The 24,446-nt window shown below is 41.9% G+C and overlaps 1 protein-coding gene across 1 annotated transcript in view; it reads left to right on the top strand.

Moving 5' to 3' along the window:
• The window catches only part of SLC22A3 (solute carrier family 22 (organic cation transporter), member 3), a gene marked incomplete at its 5' end in the record, with an annotated part of 105,709 nt that overhangs the window by 62,165 nt on the left and 19,098 nt on the right, over positions 1-24,446 (top strand). Inside the window, one exon of the mRNA XM_011935092.1 lies at positions 78-195. Within this exon, the coding sequence (XP_011790482.1) occupies positions 78-195 (118 nt within the window). The remainder of the gene's footprint in view (positions 1-77; positions 196-24,446) is intronic.

Here is a 24,446-nt window from a genome sequence, read left to right as displayed (position 1 = left end):
ATAGAAAAATTCAAGGCAATAGATTTTAGATTTTGAAATTCCTAGACATAACTCACAACAGCCTTCTTCTTTGCCAGGGTTGTCCCCGAGTCTCCTCGTTGGCTGATTACTCGGAAGAAAGGAGATAAAGCACTACAGATCCTGAGACGCATTGCTAAGTGCAATGGGAAATACCTCTCATCAAATTACTCACAGGTAATTTTGTTTAGTATGAGTAACAAATATTGCTAAAGTAGGTGAATTGATTTTGTTGCCACTGATGTACTTAATGTTGCTTCTTAAATTTATATACAAAATATATATGTTTGTATATATACTATATATATACAAAATGTATATGTATATAGAGTGTGTGTATACACACACACACACACACACATACACACACCACCAAACATCTGGGAAATCATTTTCAATTTGACTTAACTGAAAAAAAATCTTGAGAAAAATCATAGGACATATTAAAGAAGAAATGATTATGAAGCTGTATTAGCATTATAGGCAAGACTAATTGATCATTTCAGTACATATTTTAATAATTGCACCAAGTTACTTGAATTATTATACTTTACTTACTGTAAGCCCCATAATATTGAATCACTCATCTTGATTGCACAAACTGTAAAACATTTTTTCGACTTTTAATTTAAAGCTTTAAGTTTGGCCCTGAAAAAAATCTGTTTATTCATACCAGAGCTTTAGCAGTAATGTAATATTTCAGCCTTTAAACTCCCATATGCTGGTCTTTCTCCCTTTCTTCTTTTCTTCCTCCATTCTTTCCTTCTTCCAAGAAAGGCTTTTTGGGTACCTCTGCATCAGTGTACTAAGAAATGGGGGAGGTCAGGGTGTAATGGCTCACTCCTATAATCCCAGTGCTTTGGGAGACTGAGGTGGGAGGATTGCTTGAGCCTAGAATTGGAGACCAGCCTGGGCAACATAGCAAGACCCCATCTCTACAAGTAGAAAGTTTTAAAAACTAGCTGGGCATGGTGGCATGCACCTGTTGTCTCAGATACTTTGGAGGCTGAAGCAGGAGGATCATTTGAGCCTAGGAGTTTGAAACTGCAGTGAGCCGTGATCACACCATTGCCCTCTAGCCTAGGAGACAGAGCAAGATGCTGTCTCTAAAAAAGATATAAAGAGAAAATGAAATGGGACAAAAATTAAAAGCTTTTGCCCTTTGGAATATTTGATATACACTTGAGGATATAACATATATTTAAAGCAACCCCTAAATAGAGAATAGCATATAAAGAAAAATACGACGATGCTTTAGCTCCAAAGACTAAGCGACTACAGAATAACAGAAAGGTTGTTATAAAAGGAGTGTTAGAGAATAATTTTTGGAAGATATGAATCTTGATTTAAGACTAGGTTGTCAACATTGTTTTCTTCATAGCATTCAGTTTGATTTCACATGAACCTTCTGATAAGAACTGGGTTTTGGGGCTGGGTGTGGTGGCTCATGCCTGTAATCCCAGCACTTTGGGAGGCCAAGGCAGGTGGATCGCCTGAGGTCAGGAGTTCAAGACGAGCCTGGCCAACATGGTGAAACCCCATCTCTATTAAAAAATGCAAAAATTAGCAGAGTGTGATGACGAGTGCTTGTAATTCCAGCTACTTGGGAGGCTGAGGCAGGAGAATCACTTGAACCCGGGAGGCAGAGGTTGCAGTGAGCCGAGATTGCCCCACTGCACTCCAGTCTGAGCAACAAGAGCAAAATTCTGTCTAAAAAAGAACTGGGTTTTGTTGGTTGTATTGTACCCTCCCCAGCCCCTGAAGCTTGGTCATGTATATTTGGATTTCTGCCTTCTTCTGCTCTCTTATATTAAGTGGCAAGCAGTAGGCTCTTGTCCAAAGGTTTCAATTGAGCAGATGTTACAGGTGCAACGGTGCAAGTAGGTTAATGATATACCTTGAGGTTTACAGATCATAAAATGTGTGGTAAAGATAAAGCGTGGTCTTTTTAAACCACTGTGATTCATCCATCCTTGATCCTTGTCACTCTTTGAGTGAGCACATTTGAGCTGTGTGTTCCTTTTAGGGAAAAATAATATACACCTGTTTTCCCAGCTTGCACTCATCCATTGACTATAGTCCTCATAGCCAGGTCAAAGATCTGATCATTTGTATTCAATTTTAATCATCCAGTGAATAATCTCTGCTCTTTTCTCAGCAGTGTACTGAAGATATTGCACACATAGTCCAGAGGTAAGCATGTACATCAAGGTTTAGATATTGATTTAGAATATAGAAAGGTTTAGAATATAGAAAAGGTTTAGAATATAGAAAAAGGGAATATAGAAAGGAATATAGAAAAGTAGCATTATAGAAAATAAATAGGAATAAAGGAATATATAAAAATAGGAATATAGAAAATATTCTAGAAAAATAGGCATCTAGAAAGGAATATAGAAAAAAAAGAATATAGAAAGGAATCTAGAAAGGGATATAGAAAGGAATATAGAAAAAATAGCTGTGCGCTGGTGGCTTGCAAAATATAATGTTGGATTAACCAGGCATGTCATGTGTGATAGTGAGTCTCACTGAGAGACGAGTCTGATTCCCCGAAGCAACTGCTGTTAGACATCTCATGAGTGTTGTTTAGCGCTGCTCCCACAGACCCACTGACCCAGCTTTATTCATGAGCACCATAGAGATCATGACAACAGGTAAGTAGTTCAATGTTCCACATGGCTGTGCTTATGAGAGATCATGAACTATGGGATCCAGTGGTTTCCAAGTCATTTTAATTTTAATATGGAAATTTCCAAACATATTCAAAAATACAAAAAATAGTTTAATGAATCTCTATGCGTATCCCTCAGCTTCAACAGTTATCAACTCCTGATCAATCTTAGTTTTTCTATACTCCGCCTAGTTTCCCCATCCACTGAATAAGAATCAATCCAGCCATCAAAGCATTTCATCTTGTGATATTTTCCTCTAAAGTAGGAACAAATAGGTATCTCTGGAACTATGTGTGCACTATCTTCAGGACACTGCTGAATGAGGAGCAAGAACTATTCCTGTGGTTCTTAAAATTCAATACAAGTAATCACACCTTTGATCCAGTTGTGGGGACTGATTCCTGTTGTGGGAGCAAAGATGGGGCAGTGGTATATAAAATATAAATATAAAATTAATACCAATGTCATTGTCCTAAGAAAAATAGCCACAATTCCTTAATATCAAGTCAGTGTTCCACTTCCTTGATTGTCCTACAATGTTTCACAGCATCTTTGTGCATTAGACTCCTCCTGAAGTTATGGATTGTGAATTGTTGATCTCTTTGGGTTTATTTAATCCATAGGTTCCTGCTCTTTTTCGTTTCATTCCAGGATATGGAAGGTCCTTCATTCTAAGGACCTAGCTTAAATCTACCCAAGGATGTTCCATAGTACAGATAAGCTAAATTCACTACAAACTAAGATTACACCAATCCCCAGAGCTTTAGTAAGTGAAGGGAAAAGATGAGAGGAAAACAGTATGACATATTTGATCTGACATTGAACCAGGCACATTTTGAGGGTTGTTTATCCTGTAATGATAAAATCCTGGGGTTTTTCTCCTGAAGAATTTCTATGGTCTAAATTTTGTTGATTATATCTGTAGGATCCTTTAACTTGTTTCTCTGTCTTTTGTATTCCCTGTCAATTGGTAGTTAGATCTAGAGCTTAATCAAGTTCAAGTTTAATATTTCTGGCAAGATTGCTTCATAAGTGGCTTAGTACATTTCCATTAAGAGATACCTGGTGGCCACTTGTCTCTTCTTTTGGAACATTACTTGCCGCTGATAATCACTGCCTGGATTTACTAACTAATCAGAGGTTGCCAAATGACAATACTCTCATCTTATCATTACTTCTTCATTTATTGCTGGAGTGCTTAAATAAAGACTAATTTCTCCCATCAACTCTTGGTGACCCCGAGATACAGTTCATATCGAAAAGACAAGACATATGCATCATTTTTTATTTTCCAAAGAATAAATTGGCTCCCTACATCCTCCCAAAGTGATTAATAAGCCGGGTGTATTTATTTAAACATAGTTTATATGTTTCAATCCTTTGCAGTTGCATTAGTCTGTTGTCACACTGCTATAAAGAACTGCCCGAGACTGGGTAATTTATCAAGGAAAGAGGTTTAATTGACTCACAGTTCTGCAGGGCTAGGGAGGCCTCAGGAAACTTACAATCATGGCAGAAAGGGAAGCAAACGTGTTTCCTCACATGGCAGCAGGCAGAAGAGGTGCTGAGCAAAGGGGAAAAGCCCCTTATAAAACCATCAGATCTCATGAGAATTCACTCACTATCATGAGAACAACACGAGGGTAACCATCCCCATGATTCAATTACCTCTCACCCGGTTCCTCATTTGACACGTGGGGATTATGAGAATTACAACTCAAGATGAGATTTGGGTGGGAACACAGCCAAATCATGTCAGCAGTGATTTTGCTGAGTATCCTTTTGGATTCTCAAATTGCTCCATCTTTGGGCAGATGGAGCTTATCTGGAGTCTGCCACCCTCTAGTAGCTTCTGAATATTTTCTTGCTCTTTAGCACGACGAGATTTTCCAGTCTCATTTTGTAAGTTCCAGTCTCACATGTGGAATCACCTATTTCTCCAAGGGAGCTTTGGTTTTTGAAACAAATGTCTTCAAACCGAACCTACCCATCTTTAATCTTTTTAATTATACATAAGCAGAAGCAGAAAAGCAAAGTGTTATCTTCAAGAGAAGGATTTAAGTTTAAAACACCTTGCTAAGAGCAGAATTCAGCCACATTATGGGCCACATCATAGTTTTCCATCTCAAAGGTCCTTATATCCCCACAAGCACCATCCTGAGCAGAAAACCTCCTCGTGATGATGCAGAAGCACTGGCCAGCAGGGTAGGCACTGTACTTGAACTCCAACCCCCAAAATCAGAGCAGGATTCCATTACAGGTTTTGTGCAAGGACAAGTATGGCCAATATAAATTACTCATATTTTGGTGATTCAAATAATACTGTCCAGGTCTATGTTAGGATCGCCTGGAAACTGTGTTTACACAGTTACTTTCACATTAGCCCATATCACTCTCTCTGGATAGTCTCCAGGACCTTCAGACCCATGACAGAAGTGCCAGCAATCTCTTTCTACTTTTCGCAGAACCTCTCTTCAGTAACTTCTGACTTTTAGAAGAAGTTATCACTGCGTAAATGACCTCATCCTTCATGACCTCTTCAATTCCCACCTCATTCTTAGGGGGCCCATTATAGGGTGCGGAGAAGGTTAGAATGGATTTGAAAGGATATGGCTGGATTCAAAGCAGCCCCAGGAGACCTGGCAAGTCAGCACAGTTCTCTTGTGAAAAGAGCCACCTGCTAACCCCAACCTGTTCCATTGCTGACATCACAGGTCCAGGTATATTTAGGAGAACCTACAGAACTAGCTTAAATCTACCCAAGGATGTTCCATAGTACAGATAAGCTAAATTCACTACAAACTAAGATTACATCAATCCCCAGCACTTTAGTAAGTGAAGGGAAAATATGAGAGGAAAACAGTATGATATATTTGATCCGACATTGAACCAGGTGCATTTTGAGGGTTGTTTATCCTGTAAATCATCTCATTTACAGTTCACATGGACATTACTCATTTCACGGGTAGGCAAACTCTGTCTCTGTCTCACTTGTTCCTAGGCTTCCATTTGCTAAGGTTTCTGGCTGGCCTCTGGCTTTGTTGAAGAGATAGCTAGCACTAGCAGGGAGAAATACAGGTGATCAGGGTCCAGGCTCTCTGAACATACAAACAGTATAACTGTTATTCACTAAAAGGAAAAATCCCAAAATCAAAAACCAATGCAAAACAGCTAAGGGGCTTGAGCTCCTAGGAAGTTAGGTAGAAATTAAAGAGAATTAGTGGATGGGTAGAAATTTAAGCAGTAGGTAGTTACCCAATGCAGAAGGAGGATTAGCTTAGGCACCTAGTCTGGTGGTTCTCAGCCTTTCAGCATTTGCATACGATAATTTTTAAGGCTTGTTTAAAAAAAAAAAAAAGCAAATTATAGGTAAGTCTACAATAATGACAGCACAGGTACACCTACAACATGACACTGTCTCACAATGTCTTCAGGAGCATCCACAATCATCCACTGACCCCAGAGAACATGTCAAGGAAGAGAACTGTTTTCTGCCCTGGGCACACCCTCTGTTTTGCTCATAATGCAAAGTTCTTGCAGTAAATGTGAAATTTTTCTTTGGTATCAATGTGACATTATTCCCGCTTGTTACTTGTAGTGTCCTGTTTCTTGCCTTACACCTGGTCACTAACCATTCACTTCAACTTTTCACTCTCATATGATAGACAAGTAATAGTACTGTGTGCAAGCGTGAATAATGGATTGAGTAACAATGCTTATCTGAGCATATGGCCATTGTCCCAGGTACTGAATGAGTGTGCTTGTCAAAATAAAAAAGAATGGGCGAGTACTTCAGAGTGCCCACACATCTGGTGGTAGTAGACTTGGTCTATTGGTGAGTAATGGAGAGCTGAGATCGTTTCATGTAAGCATGAACTGCTATTCAGCGGTGACAAGGTGCTAGCAGCCCTCACTCTCAGCGCTTCCTCGGCCTCCGGCCTCAGCCTCCACTCTGGCAGCCTTGAGGATCCCTTCAACCTGCCACGACACCGTGGGAGCCCCTCTCTGGGCTGGCTGAGGCCAGAGCCTCCCCCTGCCCTGCTTGCCGGGAGGTGTGGAGGGAGAGGCCTGGGCGGGAACCAGGGCAGCACGAGCAGGAACCGGGACTGCGCTGCTGCACTCACCGGCCACTGTGAGTTCCGGTGGGCTCGGGCTCGGCAGGCCCGCACACTGAGCGGAAGGCCGTCACCGCTGGCCCAGGGCAGTGAGGGAGTTAGCACCAGGACCAGCAGCTGCGGAGGTTGTGCTACCGGGTACCCCAGCAGTGCCGGCCCACGGGCCCCACTCAAATTCTTGCCGGGCCCTAGCTGCCTCCCCGCAGGGCAGGGCTCCGTACCTGCAGCCCACCATGTCTGAGTTCCTCCCTCTGCCGTGTCCCTCGAGGCCTGAGCCTCCCCAACGGGCCCCACCCCCTGCTCCGTGGCCCACGGTCTCATCGACAGCCCAAAGGGTGAAGAGTGCAGGCGCCGCTGGGGACTGGTGGGCAGCTCTGCCTGCAGCCCTGGCGCAGGATCCACTGGGTGAAGCCAGCTGGGCTCCTGAACCGGATGGGGACTTGGAGAGTTTTTATATCTAGCTGGACGATTGTATGTGCACTCATCAGCACTCTGTGTCTAGCTCAGGGTTTGTAAATACACCAATCAGCACTCTGTGTCTCACTCAAGGTTTGTAAAAGGCACCAATTGGTACTCTATCTAGCTAACTAGCTCTCTGTAACTGTGTATCTAGCTCAAGGATTGTAAATGGGCCAATCAGCACTCTGTCAAAACGGACCAATCAGCTCTCTGTAAAATAGATCAATCAGCGCTCTGTAAAATGGACCAATCAGCAGGATGTGGGTGGGGCCAAATGAGGGAATAAAAGCAGGCTGCCCAAGCCAGCCAGTGGCAACCAGCTGGGGTTCCTTTGCACACTGTGGGTGGCTTTGTTTTTTTGCTCTTTGCAATAAATCTTGTTGCTGCTCAGTCTTTGGGTCTATGCTGCGAGTATGAGCTGAAACATTCACCGCAAAGGTCTGCAGCTTCACTCCTGAAGCCAGCGAGACCATGAATCCACTGGGATGGGAAGAACGAACAACTCCAGATGCGCTGCCTTTAAGAGCTGTAACATTCGCCACGAAGGTCTGCAGCTTCACTCCTGACACCAGATCACGAACCAACCAGAAGGAAGAAGCTCCAGACACATCTGAACGTCTGAAGGAGCAAACTCCGGACACACCATCTTTAGGAACTGTAACACTCGCCAGTCCCCGGCTTCGTTCTTGAAGTCAGTGAGACCAAGAACCCCCCAATTCTGAACACACTATTATCTGTGATACATTGTATTAATCCTCTCAACTATTCACTCCTTCTCTGTAAGAGGATTCTACATCCCATCCTCACCCATTGCCACACGACAGCAGTATCTCTCTGTGGGCAGTATATGTCCCCACCCAGTGTCAGGCTTGTCCACCTGACTTGATTGGGCCCAAGGAGTAGAAGTAGCAGAATATCAATTCAGGGCACAAGCTTTGAGAGGCGTCATGAATTCATGATAGCTCTCTTGTTCCTTCTGTCTACCACAAGAACAGCAGACCCCAAATCGGTGCTATTCCTTCAGAGTGGGTCTCAGAAGAAGAGCTGTAGCCTAGAGCAGAACTGCAGCAGCTCTATGGGACATGGCCAAGAAAAATTTGTTTCCCCACTGAACTACTGCTCAATGTGTCTGTATGTACTACAGAGATTTGCGGGTTTCTGTTCTTGCAGCCAAAGGTAACTAATGCAATTGATCATATTACTAGTTTAATTGCCAGAGTAGGGTGTGACACGTTTTTTGGTGATGCAGAAGTGATCGATTGGGGTAGATTAAATTACTGTTTGGAAAGATTCATATTTTCTGTCTCATTTCCAAGGGATGAAAAGACTCCCTGGCTCTGTAGATGTTGGGCGTGGCAATGAAATTGCTTTGGCCTCATGATAGGTGCAGTGGACTTCCTGCCCTTTGATGCTGGGGTTGACTATGATACCTGCTTTGGCCAGTGGCGGGTTGCTAGATGTGATGCAATAGAAGCTTGAAATGTGCTTGTGTGGTTGGGCTTTATCTCCGCACATCAGCCATCACCATGAAGGGAAATTCCCAGGCTCACCTATGGGCCCCGAAGGAGGCTGAAAGACATTCAGAATGGAGCTGACCTAGCAAAGCTTCATGGAACCTACACTAGCAGACCCCATCCAGCCCACAAACACATGAGATAAATGAATGCTTACTATTCTATGCTGCTAACATCAATGACTGTTATGCAGCATTATTTATCAATAGGTCTGATGGTAAAGTGTCAATTGGATTGAAGGATGCCTAGATAGCTGGGAAAGTATTGTTTCTGGGCATGTCTAGGAGGGTGTTGCCAGAGGAGATTAACATTTGAGTCAGTGGACTGGAAGAGGAAGCTTCCCTTCAATGTGGGTGAGCACCATCCAGGTGACTGCCAGTATGGGTAGAGCAAAGCAGGCAGAAGGTGGGATAGGATGTCTTGCTGAGTCGTCTAGCTTTCATCCTTCTCCTGTGCTGGATGCTTCCTGTCCCTGAACATCAGACTCCGGTTCTTCTTGCACTTACATGAGTGGTTTGCCAGAGGCTCTCGGGCCTTTGGCCACAGACTGAAGGCTGCACTGTTGGTTTCCCTACTTTTAAGGCTTTTGGACTCTGAGCCACTCCTTTCTTCCTACCTTCTCAGCTTGCAGACAACCTATCTGGGACTTCACCTTGTGATCGTGTGAGCCAATTCTCCTAATAAACTCCCTTTCATATATACATAGATCCTATTAGTTTTGTCCCTCTAGAGAACCCTGACCAATACAATAGCCGACTGTGTCAACACTGAGTGAGCAGCCACTGTCACTATACTGACCTGGGTGATGCAGCTACACAGGTAGTAACTGTGGCAGGAGTTTTGGTTTGCTTTTTCCTCCTAGGATCTTAAAGGCCTTTATCCCAAAGATCCCTCTTCTCTGCCCCCAGCTCCCCATACCTCTCATCTTTGTATGAGATATGCTCATAGAGAATAGTAGTTACAATTCTAGCTAACAAGGGGACTCTGTTACTACGGAACTGAATATGCCCATATTTGTTAGTGATGTTTTATCCTATACTGGCTCAATAAACCCATAAGATTTGATTGTAGTTTCCTTATTTTTTGGATACACTTGAGTATAGTTTATAGCGAATCTACGGCTTTTAAAATTAAACGTTAAATGTTGTATCAATACATGTTCACACAGAAACATGCTTGAGGCAGTTCCCATGGTGGTATGTTTATGTGACATCAGGAATGGAATTTGAGCTTTCCAATTCCAAAGGGATTCCTTTAGCTCCATCATCAATATAAATGATACCACTGTTTGAAGTATTTCCAAAATAGAAAAGATTAAAACCTCATTAGAAAGTGTCCTGCTGGATTTCTTTTTATTACCTTAGTTATCAGGGAGACTTCTAGACATTAATAGCTACCGTCTTTTCTATCATTTGTTGAGTGGTCACACAAACACCAATATTGCTATAGAAAGGGACTTTCCAGCTTTGGGAATATCTGTTTCTGACATTTCCTTTCAAAGGGGGATTTTTATAAACATAATTTTTGTTTTTTCAAAAGAGAAACCACACTGTGATTCCAGCTTGCATGGAGCCCATCGGGGATGGTGGTATTTCAGTTCAGTTACTGCTGTCTTCATTAATTGTTGTGTTTAGTTGATTTCAGTTCAGTTACTGCTGTCTTCCTTAATTGTGTTTAGTTGTAATCTCAGACTTCAGATTTGAAATCTCTCTTTGGGGAATTCATTTCGAAAGATCCAGAGAACATAGTTTAGGCACAGGGAGTACCTGATGGGTCTCTAAGGCAGATCAGTTTTGGAATGAGAAAGGCGTGAGTCTCAAAAACAAAGAAAGTCTCAAAAACAGTTATTGGAAAGAAAGTCACTGGGAACCCATCCAGAGCTTTCTCCCGACAGGGCTAAGTCTTCCTCCTCTCCCTTTACAGGATGAATGGTGCCAATTCTACCAGCAAAGCTCTCATCTTTAAAATGACTCATAAAAATAACTGTAGTATGTGTACCATCACACTCACTTTAACTTAGAATATGCCTGAATGCATAAAAATATGTTAGGACACTGGACATACTCAACACAGAATGGACCTTTGTAGCCAATAATTAATTTAGTAATACTTCCTATTTAAAAAAATAGCCTGAGTTCTAGAAATGGTGTGTATTTAAATGCATTTCTTTACTTTCCATGTCTTTAACTTTTTGAAAACAAGACTATATGGCATAAAATAAGAAAACTGTTCATGTTACAATGAAATAGCCATAAAGACTGTACCAGTGAACAGTTCAATGCATAGCATGTCAAGACCCCCAACTTCCTTTCTCAAGCATGGTGCCCAGCTCTCATTTCCTTCCACAAAAGGAAACTCAGTCTGGCATCGCCCGGGTCAGTGGGCTGTCATTCAACCCAGAGAGATATTGAGGGGAGGATGTTCTCCTACAGCTTTAATGGAATTGGAAATTCAATTTAAAGGTGCTTTAAAGAGTGAGATTGCAGCCTTGGAGCAGGCTAGGCAGACTTCTGTGTGCCTCATCAGAGAGCAGCATTGTGCACAAGGAACGGTGGTGAGCCAGGGCCTTTCCCCCTACTTACCCAAACTCATCTTCCAGATTTCCTCTGGGAAAATAAGAAATTGGGTCATGCCTCTATCAAAATATTAACTATCTCTGCTGTACAAGTTAGGGCTTGAAAACTGTTCATCAGAACTGGGAAAGGAAAGCATTCTGCATTACGGTCCCATAAACTTCCTACGTTCAGTCCTCATGATCAATTCTGGTGTCTGAGGACATATTACTAAAGAGTGAGTGTATTTACAGAACCCAGGACAACAGAGGGACTCAGGCAGTGTCCAGCAGGGTGACCAACTGTTTGCCCAGGGCTGGGGAGTGGGCGTTTCAGAGCTAACACCAAAAAATGTCTCAGGCAAACTGGATAGAGTTGGTTCCTCCATGACCGGGTCAGTCCTCGCCTCCCCAGTTATGCTCAGAGGATGATTCCTAAGGTCTACACTTGCAGGCATCACAAGTCCTCCCTGCCTACCCCATAGGCACTGATGCCTAGGAGAAGACACGGGATTCCCGCCTGACTGGAGGATGGGTCTGGGTTCTGCTTGCCAGCTGTTCCTGGGATTGGGGGCAGGTTGCTGGGCCTGTCGAGTTGTCTGCTAGGCTTCCTCTTTCTTCCCCCACCCCTTCCTCCTCAGAGCCTCGTGTCTCCCCCAGTTCTTCATCTGGTCCTGAGTCCTTGCCCATTCAACTGTGATTCTGGCCCTGCTTAATTCCTGCCTGCTTCATCCTCAGAAGGCAGGTTTCTGTCCTGTCCCCTCACATCCATGGCCTTAAAGCAAGATGCTGATGCTGTCTTGATGGCTGGACCTGCCCTTCCTAGAGACGGCTGCTGCCAACCCATTTCCCAGACAAGTCCCCAGGCCACAGACAGCAGGGCCAACCCATGGAAAACACAAAGCCCTTTTTTCCCTAACTAGCCTCTCCATATGGAGGAACAAGTCCTATTGCTTGGTTAGGGAGAGCCAAAGCCCTTTCCTTTCTCACTTAATCTTCTCTCACTGCTACTGGGATGTTGGCAGTCCACACAGGCAGGTCCATGTGGCTTATGACACAGGAGTTCCCAGCTTTGCAAAGTGACGTTGGCAACTGCTCAGTTATCCGTGATTAGTTATGAATCTAAATGCATGGGCTTCTCCCTTTCCCTTCTCAAAGGCTGGGCTTCCCCTTGCCCTTTAGGAACAAGAGTCTTCCGATTTCTACTCCACCACCCCTTGGTAGGCAAAGAAGCATTTATTTCTTTCCTGCCTACCCTGAGCCCCGGCAGTATTACAAACAAAAGTAAAACACAAGGCAGAACTCCTCAGCCACACAGCCTTGTTTTATTCCATTAATCTTGGTGGTTCTCTTTTTCGGGAGTTGTGTAGGCATCTAATTTTATTACTTTGATTCTGTATCCCTCTCTAACAGAAAAGAGGAGTGAATCTGCCTGTCCTTTTTCCATTTCAAGCACCTGCTAGGGAAGGGCCTTCTGATACCCTCTCTGGAATCCTTCCACTCTTAACGGTGTGAGGGAAGAGGCTCAGCTTCTTCACATGTTTTGTTCCTTTGCCATTTGGTCCGTTCTTGTGTTTTCAGCAAAACCAGTTTCCGCAATCCAAATTACTGGGCTTCTTGACTGTGGATAAATGAGAAAATACTCCTCTCTGTGAACGCGCTCCTTCGTGGAGACAATAATGAATACAACTTCCAGAGCTCTGCGCAGCCAGCAACCCTGGCAGAAGTCCCCATGTGATTCATAACCCAGAGCTGTGTTGCCATGGCAGTACTGCTTGCTAGACCTTTGCTCCACCGGGAAAATTGTCTTCTTCGTGAAATAATCCTAAGAAGAGAGACGTGGCTCGAGAAGTAGATGAAATTCATTTAAATTCTCCAGCACTAGATTGAACATTGGTGTACACAGATGTGCCCCCTTTGATGTAGATGAAGCTGGAGAAAATTGTACTAAACAGTAAGTAAGTGAGAAAACACATTATCATTCAATCTCTTGAGGTCCCATCCAGGAAGATGATAAAAAAGGTATCAGGTGCTGGATTTTCATGGAATCAATCCTCCCTTCCCTAGAAAGAATTAAAATTAAGATCCATCTCATAAATGGGTGGATGAACACCTGGGTTATGTTGGTATAGCAACACTTCTTCATGTGGGGGCTGATGGTGGGACCCACCCACTCATACAAACAGCATGAGGCCCATGCAATGCAGAGATGGCTAGAAAACTTGGTTTGGAAAAAGTAACATGGGTCTGCTCTATTTTCTTTTTTCTCTGAATTTGGTGCTATTTGAGGGAAGGAAATATAATTTCATATACAGAAAGGCAAACAGATTGAGACAAAGTCTTTGTAAGGTGTCTGCATAAACGAGTTATTAATTGGTGATGAAGTCCCTTTAGCCTTTGCAGAAGAACTTAGATGATATTAGGGAAAACGGCCAGAACCAAGGATGTTTTCCTGCTACAGAAATCTTTTGTGTAACAGCAAAACTTTGTCACCTTCTTTAGTGATGAACATGGAGGGTGAGCAGACAGGGAATCCTGGATGTTCTTGTTCACACATTCCTGTCTCCCAGCCACTGTAACCTCAGTCCTGGAGTTGATAAAGGAATCTGTCCCAGTGGGCCACAGGTCCTGGGGACTATGGAGGTATTGCAAAGGTCCACAAACCATCAGCAACCAAGCCTTGTCTGTTGAATGAACTAATAATACATGTTGGATTAGAAAAATGTACTTTCTTCAGATAAAATTAAATACATTTATAATTAATAACCAATAATAAATTGAAAGGTGTTATTAAATCATAGTAAATTTGTGTCATTATGTGGTCTCAAAGAACAGAAGTGAAGAGCATAATTCCTGTCATGTGGGCAATCTTTAAATTTTTTTGACATTAATCAGACGTCCTCATGCTCAAAAAGGATGAGTCACTGTAAGCACAAATAAGGTGTCTCTACCTGTTGCTGAGTCTTGACATACATAAACTTCATGGCAACAACTTCTAGGATCTCTTCATTTCTTTCATTCAATAAAATACTCCTGAGTTCATTATATTTTTATCTTCCACTGACCTTAGGGACAAATTCTACATGTTAAGTAGGGTGGATTGAGTGCTGTGGCTCCCAGCTGCCTACTGTCTCTCAAAGGTGAATAGGATGGGTTGAGTACCACGGTTCCCAATTGCCTGTCTCTCAAAGATGAATCTTGGCCTTTTCCGGCTTACATTTCAGAGTCAACACAAGTAGTTTAGATCGTGAGGAAGATTGAGGAAGGCTTATGGAATACTCAGCACAATTATTTTTATGGCACAGAGTGAAACAGAGATTGAATACTTACACACATGTTTTGATTAGTATGTGTGTTCAGCCAGACTTACACACTTCTCTTTGAGATGTGACCTAGACACATTTTTCTAAAGACATTTCAGGTATTCCCTCTGCAGTTCGTAACAGTTTATACTCTGCATTGACACAGGCTGCTCTCAAGTTAGCAGGGGACAGGTTTTTGATGTCAATTGAGTGAAATATAGTATCAACTTCAGGTAGAGTTGCTGCCATCCCCTTTCTTTCCACAATTCTGTAAACAACTTGGCACATTTTGTTGTCTAGAAATAGCCAACCTCTAAATTTAAACAAGTTGAGTATTAATTATTGCAGTGAAAAATTTTTCACATTAAAAACTGAATCACAGAATTCTTATTTGATCACCGCATGTTTTGAAAAACTACTTTAATGTCACTGACATGAGGTTGTCCCAGAAACAAAAGTGTATGGATATACACAATGTAGCAGTCATTTATCTTCATTTATTCCTCCATTTATTCAGCAGATAGTCACTGGGTGCTGCATTCAAGGCATCTGTTTTTAAAATAACTTCTGTGCAATGTTCACTTTCAAAAATGTCTCCCCACATGCATTTAAGATGCCTTCTATTTTCTCTAATCCTCTATAGTTGCTTTTCTTTTTCCTTTTTTCTTTTTGAACTGTTTTCCATCTCTCCCTACTAATAATAGGTCTTCATTTACCTATACTTGTTTCATCATATACATATGCACAATACAACTAAACATGAAGTTGAAGAGCCGATTGAGTCTTATATGCAATGTCTGGAAATCACCACAGTGTGTTTTAATTTTGATTGAAGTACACAGAGACATTCACATTGAAATCTAGGTAGGGTAAGTACAGTTATTAATTATAGAAACTAGTCTATATATTTGTTGGAATATGATAAATCAAGTCACAGTTCAAAGTTGAATAAATAGTGAACACAATATAACATTAATACAGATTAATTACCATGGCCCAGAGACCAGCCATGAGACACAACATGCTTCGCTGTCAGCAATATTCAGGACTGGAATTCCAGAGATGGCATGTGTTACTTGCTTATGGCTGGTACGTAAGAGAATCTCAGCTATCTCTAAACGTTCTGCCTTAAGCAGCATAAAGGATGTACCAGTGAAAAATGAGTTACCATATGCAGAAAATATTCTGCAAATCAAGAACCAGAAAAGTAAGCAACCCACAAACCCCAAAACTCATTAAATGACTGTGATATTTATTTTGAGGTGCATCTATCTGATCTTCAAACTCTTCAACTATACCTGACTTTCTCTGGAATATTTCTCAGCATTTTCAGACGAAACCAAAGGCTGTCTGAGCTACATAAGGAAGGCAAAATTTGGATATTTGACAAATTGGAAGCACTGAAAATGGAGGAAATTCCAAGATGACATCTAAGTGACTCTTAGGCACTTAGACTAAGTGCTTTTGGTTCTTGTTTTCTGAGGGGTACAGAGTTGGGTTACTTAGGACTCTGTGCATGGTTCAGGCATCATTGGGCTGTGAAACACTCATCTCATGTCCTGCTTGATTTTCGTCTCCCCTTCCTCCTCTATCCCCACTCTCCCCTCGGTAGGTTTCCACTCTAATGTGTCTGATTTATGTGTTTGCTATTAATGTGTCCTTAGGAAGTGGAGCGTGCTGTGTGTATTCAGGTGATACAAATGGCATTGTGCCACTCCAGATCTTGTATTTCTTACTTTTTCACTCAACTGTGTGTTTTAAGTGTCTACCTAACTTGTTCATGTGTGAGTGCATTGCTTCCAATTGTTGTGTGATTTTCAGTAGGCCACACCTGCTGTGCCTCTGGTCGCCATCTTCCTAATGATGGACACCTGGGTTGCCTTCAATAATTGTGATTGGTGTTTTCATACATGTCCTCTTCTGACCTGTGTAATGTTCTCCATGGAGTCCAAGGCCTAGAAGCGGATCCCCTGGGTCCTGGTGTGCAGGCAAGCTCTGTACCCTGAATAACGCCAGCTTGCTTTCTGTGACTACCCTACTAGTGGGACCTGTGGGTCCCTATTGTCCGCATCTAGATTTAGTACACACCAGTTTCCTAATTTTTCCAGCCCCCTCAGTGAAAGCACTGAGTTGCACATCTCTAGTTACTGGTGTGATTCTTTGTAATTTCACTGGAGCACATGGAAAAGAGAAGAAATCGAAGGGCAGTCAGGACTCTTCCAGCAGGCAGGAACCAGGTCAGAGCCAGGATGAAGACAAAGCACCCTGAGCGTGCAGCGACGGAAGAGATTCTTGTGACCCGAGCTGATAGGGGAAGGTTGAGGGCAACGCAGAGACCCCACTGCTGGCTTGCCAAGAAAACATGCAGGAAAAATGCAGGAAACGAGGGAAGGCTCCATTTTCCTGAGAAAAGGGCTGGAGGAACATAGGCGGCATCAAGCCCCAGCTACTGGCTCTTTGAGAATGTAGTCGGGACTTGCCCCAGTCACCCTTTCTCTGAGCACTCAGTGACTGGGGCTGATGTCACCCTGGCTGTCCTTGACCTGTGCAGAAAGCTCTGCCAACCCAGGACAGTGTGGGGAGGGCCTTATATGCCCAGGCCCCAGCAGGAGACACCTCCTAGGAATCTAGCGGGACAAGGTTGCAGTGATCCTGAAATCATGCCAACACCTAACGGCTGGAACAGTTCCCTCAGCTGGCTAATGGACAGGTGGTCTGATGAACTCATATGTTACTGATGATGATGTCAAAGACCATGTTCCTGTTGAAATAATTCCCAAAGCATTCAGGAGACTTAAATGTTAGACCTAATACCATAAAAACCCTAGAAGAAAATCTAGGTAGTACCATTCAGGACATAGGCATGGGCAAGGACTTCATGTCTAAAACACCAAAAGCAACGGCAGCAAAAGCCAAAATTGACAAATGGGATCTAATTAAACTAAAGAGCTTCTGCACAGCAAAAGAAACTACCATCAGAGTGAACAGGCAACCTACAGAATGGGAGAACATTTTTGCAATCTACTCGTCTGACAAAGGGCTAATATCCAGAATCTACAAAGAACTCAAACAAATATACAAGAAAAAAACAACCCCATCAAAAAGTGGGGAAAGGATATGAACAGACATTTCTCAAAAGAAGACATTCATACAGCCAACAGACACATGAAAAAATGCTCATCATCACTCGCCATCAGAGAAATGCAAATCAAAACCACAATGAGATACCATCTCACACCAGTTAGAATGGCCATCATTAAAAAATCAGGAAACAACAGGTGTTGGAGAGGATGTGGAGAAATAGGAACACTTTTACACTGTTGGTGGGATTGTAAACTAGTTCAACCATTATGGAAAACAGTATGGCGATTCCTCAAGGATCTAGAACTAGATGTACCATATGACCCAGCCATCCCACTACTGGGTATATACCCAAAGGATTATAAATTATTCTACTACAAAGACACATGCACACGTATGTTTATTGCGGCACTATTCACAATAGCAAAGACTTGGAATCAACCCAAATGTCCATCTGTGACAGACTGGATTAAGAAAATGTGACACATATACACCATGGAATACTATGCAGCCATAAAAAAGGATGAGTTTGCGTCCTTTGTAGGGACATGGATGCAGCTGGAAACCATCATTCTTAGCAAACTATCACAAGAAGAGAAAACCAAACACCACATGTTCTCACTCATAGGTGGGAACTGAACAATGAGATCATTTGGACTCGGGAAGGGGAACATCACACACTGGGGCTTATCGTGGGGAGGGGGGAGGGGGGAGGGATTGCATTGGGGGTTATACCTGATATAAATGATGAATTGATGGGTGCTGACGAGTTGATGGGTGCAGCACACCAACATGGCACAAGTATACATATGTAACAAACCTGCACGTTATGCACATGTACCCTAGAACTTAAAGTATAATAAAAATAAATAAAATAAAAAAAAAAAAAGAATTGTTCTTGGCAGGAGTGTGTGGTTTTGATTTTTACTTGTTAAGGCAGAGGATTTGCTTCACTCAAACTCTCTTTTTCTCTCTCTTCAAAACAACTTTGGCTGACCAGTGCCTTATAGACACTCAATTTGCCTCTTCATGGAACTTAAAATTTTGTGTATCCATACATGCTACCATAGTTTCAGGCACTGGGCATTTCAAAAATGTGATATTTAGAACCTTTCTGTTTCTGTGATGACTGCTGGCATAGGTGCTGCTGAAGCTTTTGATGACATGTTGGATTCAGTCCACACAAGTTTTAATGCATATTCCCTTAATTTCTGAGCCTTTAGAGTTAGAGTTTTAGAACTGAGAGTACATTCTCTTCTTTTTTCCTTTCTCCTCTTACATCAATAGACTCCCCTCCCCCTACCCACACACACAAACAAAAAATAAAAATAAAACCCTCCCAGCATTGCTTTTAAGAAATGAAGAAATGTTCCAACATGTGACCCACAGCTGCAATCCGTTAACCTTTGCCAATACTGAGGCTGCCCTCTGGGTCCCTCCTGGGACTGCATAGATAGAGGCCCATTTGCTGTTTTGGGCAGCATGCCCAGTCATCTAGGAGGTGGGGGACTGGGGCGCTCTTTCAGGCCAACTCGAGCTAATGGAATAAAATATCTTCTCCACGGAGTGTCTCAATGAAAGAGCCACCTGGGCTGCAGGTGACCAGATTTGCTCGGTGCAGCACGGTAGCTCCTAGACTCATGTGCAATTGAACACTTCAGATGTGGCAAGTCTGAACTGAGATGTGCTGTCAAGCAAACTGTACAATGGATTTCAAAGATTTAATAGGAAGTGAAGAGTATAAAATGGCTCATGAATAATTTCATATTGGTTACACCTTGAAATGATCATGTTTTGGATACACTGGATTCATGAAATGTATTATAAATTAATTTCCCCTGTTTCTCTTTATGTTTTTTAATGTGGCCAGTAGAAAATGTAAATGTACGTGTGTGGCTCACATTATATTCTTACTGGACAGCACTGGTCCGGAAGCCTGGGATTTATTTTTAACTACTTTAATAAACATCAAACATTCATGATAATTTTAATACGGAATATTTCTCCATCATATATGCTCTTGCATGGTAAATATTTTATCTACTCTTGTTTTAAAGGATAAGGAGGTTTTCAAAACTTGCCAAAGTACTACAGGTAATTTGGCAAATTCTCTTTTGTGGGTACCATATAGTGCTATTTCCACCTAGAAGCTGGCTACAGCTCTGTAACGTGATATGCTTACTCCTGGCCATTCTGGGCTGGTCCTAGTCTGACTAATGAGCTTATTATCCACTGGGCAGTGAGATGGAAGGACATGAGCACCTCAGCTGTCACTGCCAAGCTTCCTCCCAGCCCCACCAGGCCCTCTGGTTCCTGATGCTTGTCTGTAAGACCCATGGATACTTTAGCTTTTGAAAGTGGTTTCTGGTTCCCCCAACTGGTAAGTCCAAAGACCTCAAATAACGTTTTATTCACACAGACCTTTTAGAGATGAAAAGTTTCTAGACAGCAGAACCTTTAGGGAAATAGTGATGACACATTCACCGAATAAATCACAGTATTAGACTCGAGAGCAGATAAGTTTTCTTTCTTATCGGTGTCATCTTTCCTTGTGAAATCCGACAACTGATGAAGAAGTCTCCTATTGAGAACAACCAGACAAAAATCACAAGGCTAGACAAGCAGCTACAGACACCGTCCCCTTCCCCCTGCCCACAGTAGACCCTGCTGGTAAATGTAGTCCTCCCTCCTAAACCTGGGAGGACTCACATTTCTGCACCCAGAGCCCCAGGTGGAAGTAAACAATGTGAGTGAGCCGATGAGGTGGGATTGCTGTCCCTTGACTCTCAGTGCTTCTCATGCTAGTCTCCTGGGGATGTGGTTAAAATGCAGATTTTCTCTCTAGATCTGGGGCAAGGCTTGTTCAGCAGGCTCCCAGGAGAGACCGACGCTGCTGACTTGTGGGTCACACTTGGAGTTGCAAGGCTCCGTACGTGGTGTTTGCCGGTGTGCACATTCATGAAAAATCACCCTGCCTTAAGCCTGGTAGATCCACAGTTCCAAATCAACATTAAATACAGCTGGTATACTTAAGAAAATTCAACAGAAAAAGAAATCCATTTCTTTAAAAAAAAGGCAGAGCAACCATTCTTTTTATCTGAGGACCTTTAAAAGCATCTCCCTTTATGTGTTAAAGCATTAGCTACTAATTACTAAAGGAAAAAGTGCTGGGTGAATTATCAGCTGGAAATAAAGTAACTCTCAAATGTTATAAAACACAATATTAATGTTGACAGCCTCTGTTACTGAATATGACATATTGTGTGCCAGGTGTGTGTGCGTATGTGTATATATAGTTGCATATATGTATATATACACATATGTATCTGTGTATATGTACACATATCTGTGTATCTATATAGATAGATGGGTTATTTAAGTGAATTTTCAAAACACTAATAAGGTGTGATTTGATAAATGAATAATATTTAATAATAATATTGAAATAATAAAATTGAATATTATTATTCTCCTGCTACTGATGAGAAAACTAAGGCTCAAATAGTTTAAATAACATGCTAGTAAAAAAATGTTCTGAGTAGAATACCACGTCTGGCCCGACCCTGACTGTCTTTTTTTTTTATTCTAAGACCAGTCCTCCATGTGGGGAGTTCTGAACACCGTATTTATAACAGATGATTATTTATAATGCCTTTCTCTTCTTTGGCAATTTAAATTAAGATGTCAACTTGAAGAAATGTTTCACCAGCAAGAATTGCAAAGAGAGCTGAATTAATCAAAGAAAGATGAATAAAGTGTTCCTTTAATATGGAGTACATCATTGTTGATGGAAAACACAGTCTTGGCAGAATTAAAAGATAATCAAAGCGATGAATAGGGCAAGTAGCAATTCAGCTCATTAAATAAATACAAGGAAACTAACCTCTGCAGTTTAACCTTGAGCGATACCTTTTCCTGTGAGTAGTGTGTCGATGCTAGGCAACAAGCCTCCGAACAGCTAGTGTTACCCAGAACATCACCCTTTTCTCCCTTTGCTTCAAATCAAAACCAGCATCCCCCATTTAGGTGGCACAAAAGGTATGACAAAATGGGATGCCAAGTGAGACACGGTTGACTCTGTTTCTGTGAAATTCTAGAAAAAGCAAAACTGTCATGATAGAAAGCAGATCTGGGTTTCCAGAGCCCAGAGTGGGTGGAGGGGACTGACTTCACTGAGACACAAGGAAAATTTTGGGGATCATGGAAAGGGTCCGTACCACGGTTGTGGTGGTGGTGTAAGACTATATATCTGTCAAAAGTCTTCCAAGCGTGCCCTTAGAATTGCTGGAGTTTATTGTACATAAATTATATGTAAATATCATACAGTGCATGTAAATGGTATGTGAGGTAATAAAGCAATTTTAAAAAAAATTTTTAAACCTGGCATAGCATTTTGGTTTTTTTGTGTGTCTGACTCAGACCGGGCGATATTTAGTAACCCTTTGGCAACAGAAACTCAGCATAGACATAGAGCTAGAAGTTATTGTAAAAGAATAATAGTGGCGGCCGCCACAGCACAGGAGTTGCCAAGATTTTCCTGGATGAATTCCATCCAAGATATGGTTTTAAGTCTCTCAAGGCCTTTGGATGCCTAGAAAGTGGGTCATCTTTCAGAATATCTGCGTCACTGTGGAGATGTTAGTAAATCAAAGACCAGCTGGATTTGTCCTTAAATGTAGCAAAATATGTACTTGCTTGGAAGTACTCTTAATCCTTTCATTCACTGGACAGGGAAGATTGTTTTCATGGTCCTGACTCCCTTAATTCGTTATCAACACCTAGTTTGGTTTTTTTTTGGTAGAGGTTATATATATGAGGCAGTAAACTTGTGGTCTGGAAAAGCAGAGATCATATTACCACTTTGTTTTAACTCCTAAAAGTTTGAAATTAAGACTTATACCAGGTATTTTTATAGAGAGGACTGGAGTACAGAAGCAATTATTTTAACTATTTGCTAAAAAAAAGTTGCCTAAAATATTCAGTTGCTAAAGCAAAAGCATTGTTCTCGATTGGATTCTTCACATAATTCTGCTTTTGCCAACAAGTAAGCAGAAAACCAACTTAAATAGGTTCGGACAATAAAGATATTCACTGGCTCATGTGTCTGGAATTCTAGTAACAGCAGCATTCAGGGTTGGCCAGACCAATGGTCTCAACAATCTTATTAAACCATGGTTTTCTTCCCCTCTCTCCACTCTGCTGACTGGATAGCTTCATCTTAAGACTTGTTGTCTCATCCATGTAAGATTACTGCTAAGATGTATTTGAGCCCACAATTTCCTCATTTATTCCTTGAGGGAAGAAAGAAAAGATTTCTTCAGGAACTTCTGACTTAAGAGCAACGAAGGACTTTCCCAGAAGTCCATTTCTCATTGGCCCGAATTGGGTTGCATGCCCATTTCTGATTGGTTCAAACTGGGTCATGTGCCCAGTCACTGACATGGAGGATAGGATTTCCCCAAACTAATCACGCCTCCCGCTACAACTGGAAGCAGAGTCAGCACCCATAAACACATGAATTGATAGTGTGGGAGAGTGTAGTGAGCTTTTTTTGCTACGAAAATAACGTAGGCTTAATTTTTTTTTTTTTTTTTTTTGAGACGGAGTCTTCCCCTGACACCCAGGCTGGAATGCAATGGTGAGATCTCCGCTCACTGCAACTCTGCCTCCCAGGTTCAAACGATTTTCCTGCCTCAGCCTCCCGAGTAGCTGGGATTACAGACGCCCACCACCAAGCCCAGATATATTTTGTATTTTTAGTAGAGACGGGGTTTCCTCATGTTGGCCAGGCTGGTCTCAAACTCCTGACCTCGTGATCTGCCCGCCTTGGCTTGCCAATGTAGGCTTAATTTTTAATTTTCAGAGAATATTTGTAGCTGAAAAGAAGAAAGTAATTAATGAAATGATATGGCATACTTTTAAACAATAAATATTATATTGTACATACTGCAGACACATTACAGCATAATGGTTAAACATACAGACTTTGCTATCAACCTCCTGGTTCGTCTTCTTACTGTCTGTGTGTCCTCCTTGAGTAAAGTATGTAGCTTTCCTCCACCTCAACTTCTTTCTCTCTGTAATGGGAATGATAGTAGTATCTGTACAAATTGCTCCAGCACTAAGCCTCTCATTCAGGAGTCAGTAAACTACAGCTTGCAGGCCAGACATGCAGGCAACCTGTTTTTGTAAATAAAGTTTGGTTGGAACTCATTTATGTATTGTCTATGATTGTTTTCACACTACAATGGTAAAGTTAAGTAGTTCCAACAGAGGTCTTAGAGCTCACAAAACCAAAAACATTTAATAGATGGCCATTTGCAGAAAAGGTTTGCCAACCTCTAGGTTAATACATAAGATCTTTATTTTCTTGCCAAAATCTAACATGTCATAATTCTGTGGTCATTGAGTGACTGGAGATTTGCCAGAGAAAGGCAATCATCTACAGAGCCAACTTGAAAGCAAGAGATGCTTCTTTATTTTATCACTTAAAAACAATGAAAAATCATGAACAACTGAAAAATCTACAAATGTGTTTAAATGTTAAATTAGGCTAGGCATGATGGCTAATGCCTGTAATCCCAACATTTTGGGAGGCTGAGTCAGAGGGATTGTTCAAGCCCAGGAGTTCAAGGTCAACCTGGGCAACACAGCAAGACCCTGTCTCTACTTCTACTACTACTACTACTACTACTACTACTAGTACTACTACTACTAAGAAAGAAGAAGAAGAA

This window comes from Colobus angolensis, unplaced genomic scaffold, assembly GCF_000951035.1.
Source record: "Colobus angolensis palliatus isolate OR3802 unplaced genomic scaffold, Cang.pa_1.0 Scaffold14, whole genome shotgun sequence".
Lineage (NCBI taxonomy): Eukaryota > Metazoa > Chordata > Mammalia > Primates > Cercopithecidae > Colobus > Colobus angolensis.
The sequence above is the reverse complement of the archived record's forward strand: the minus strand, read 5'-3'. Positions and strand labels throughout refer to the sequence as shown.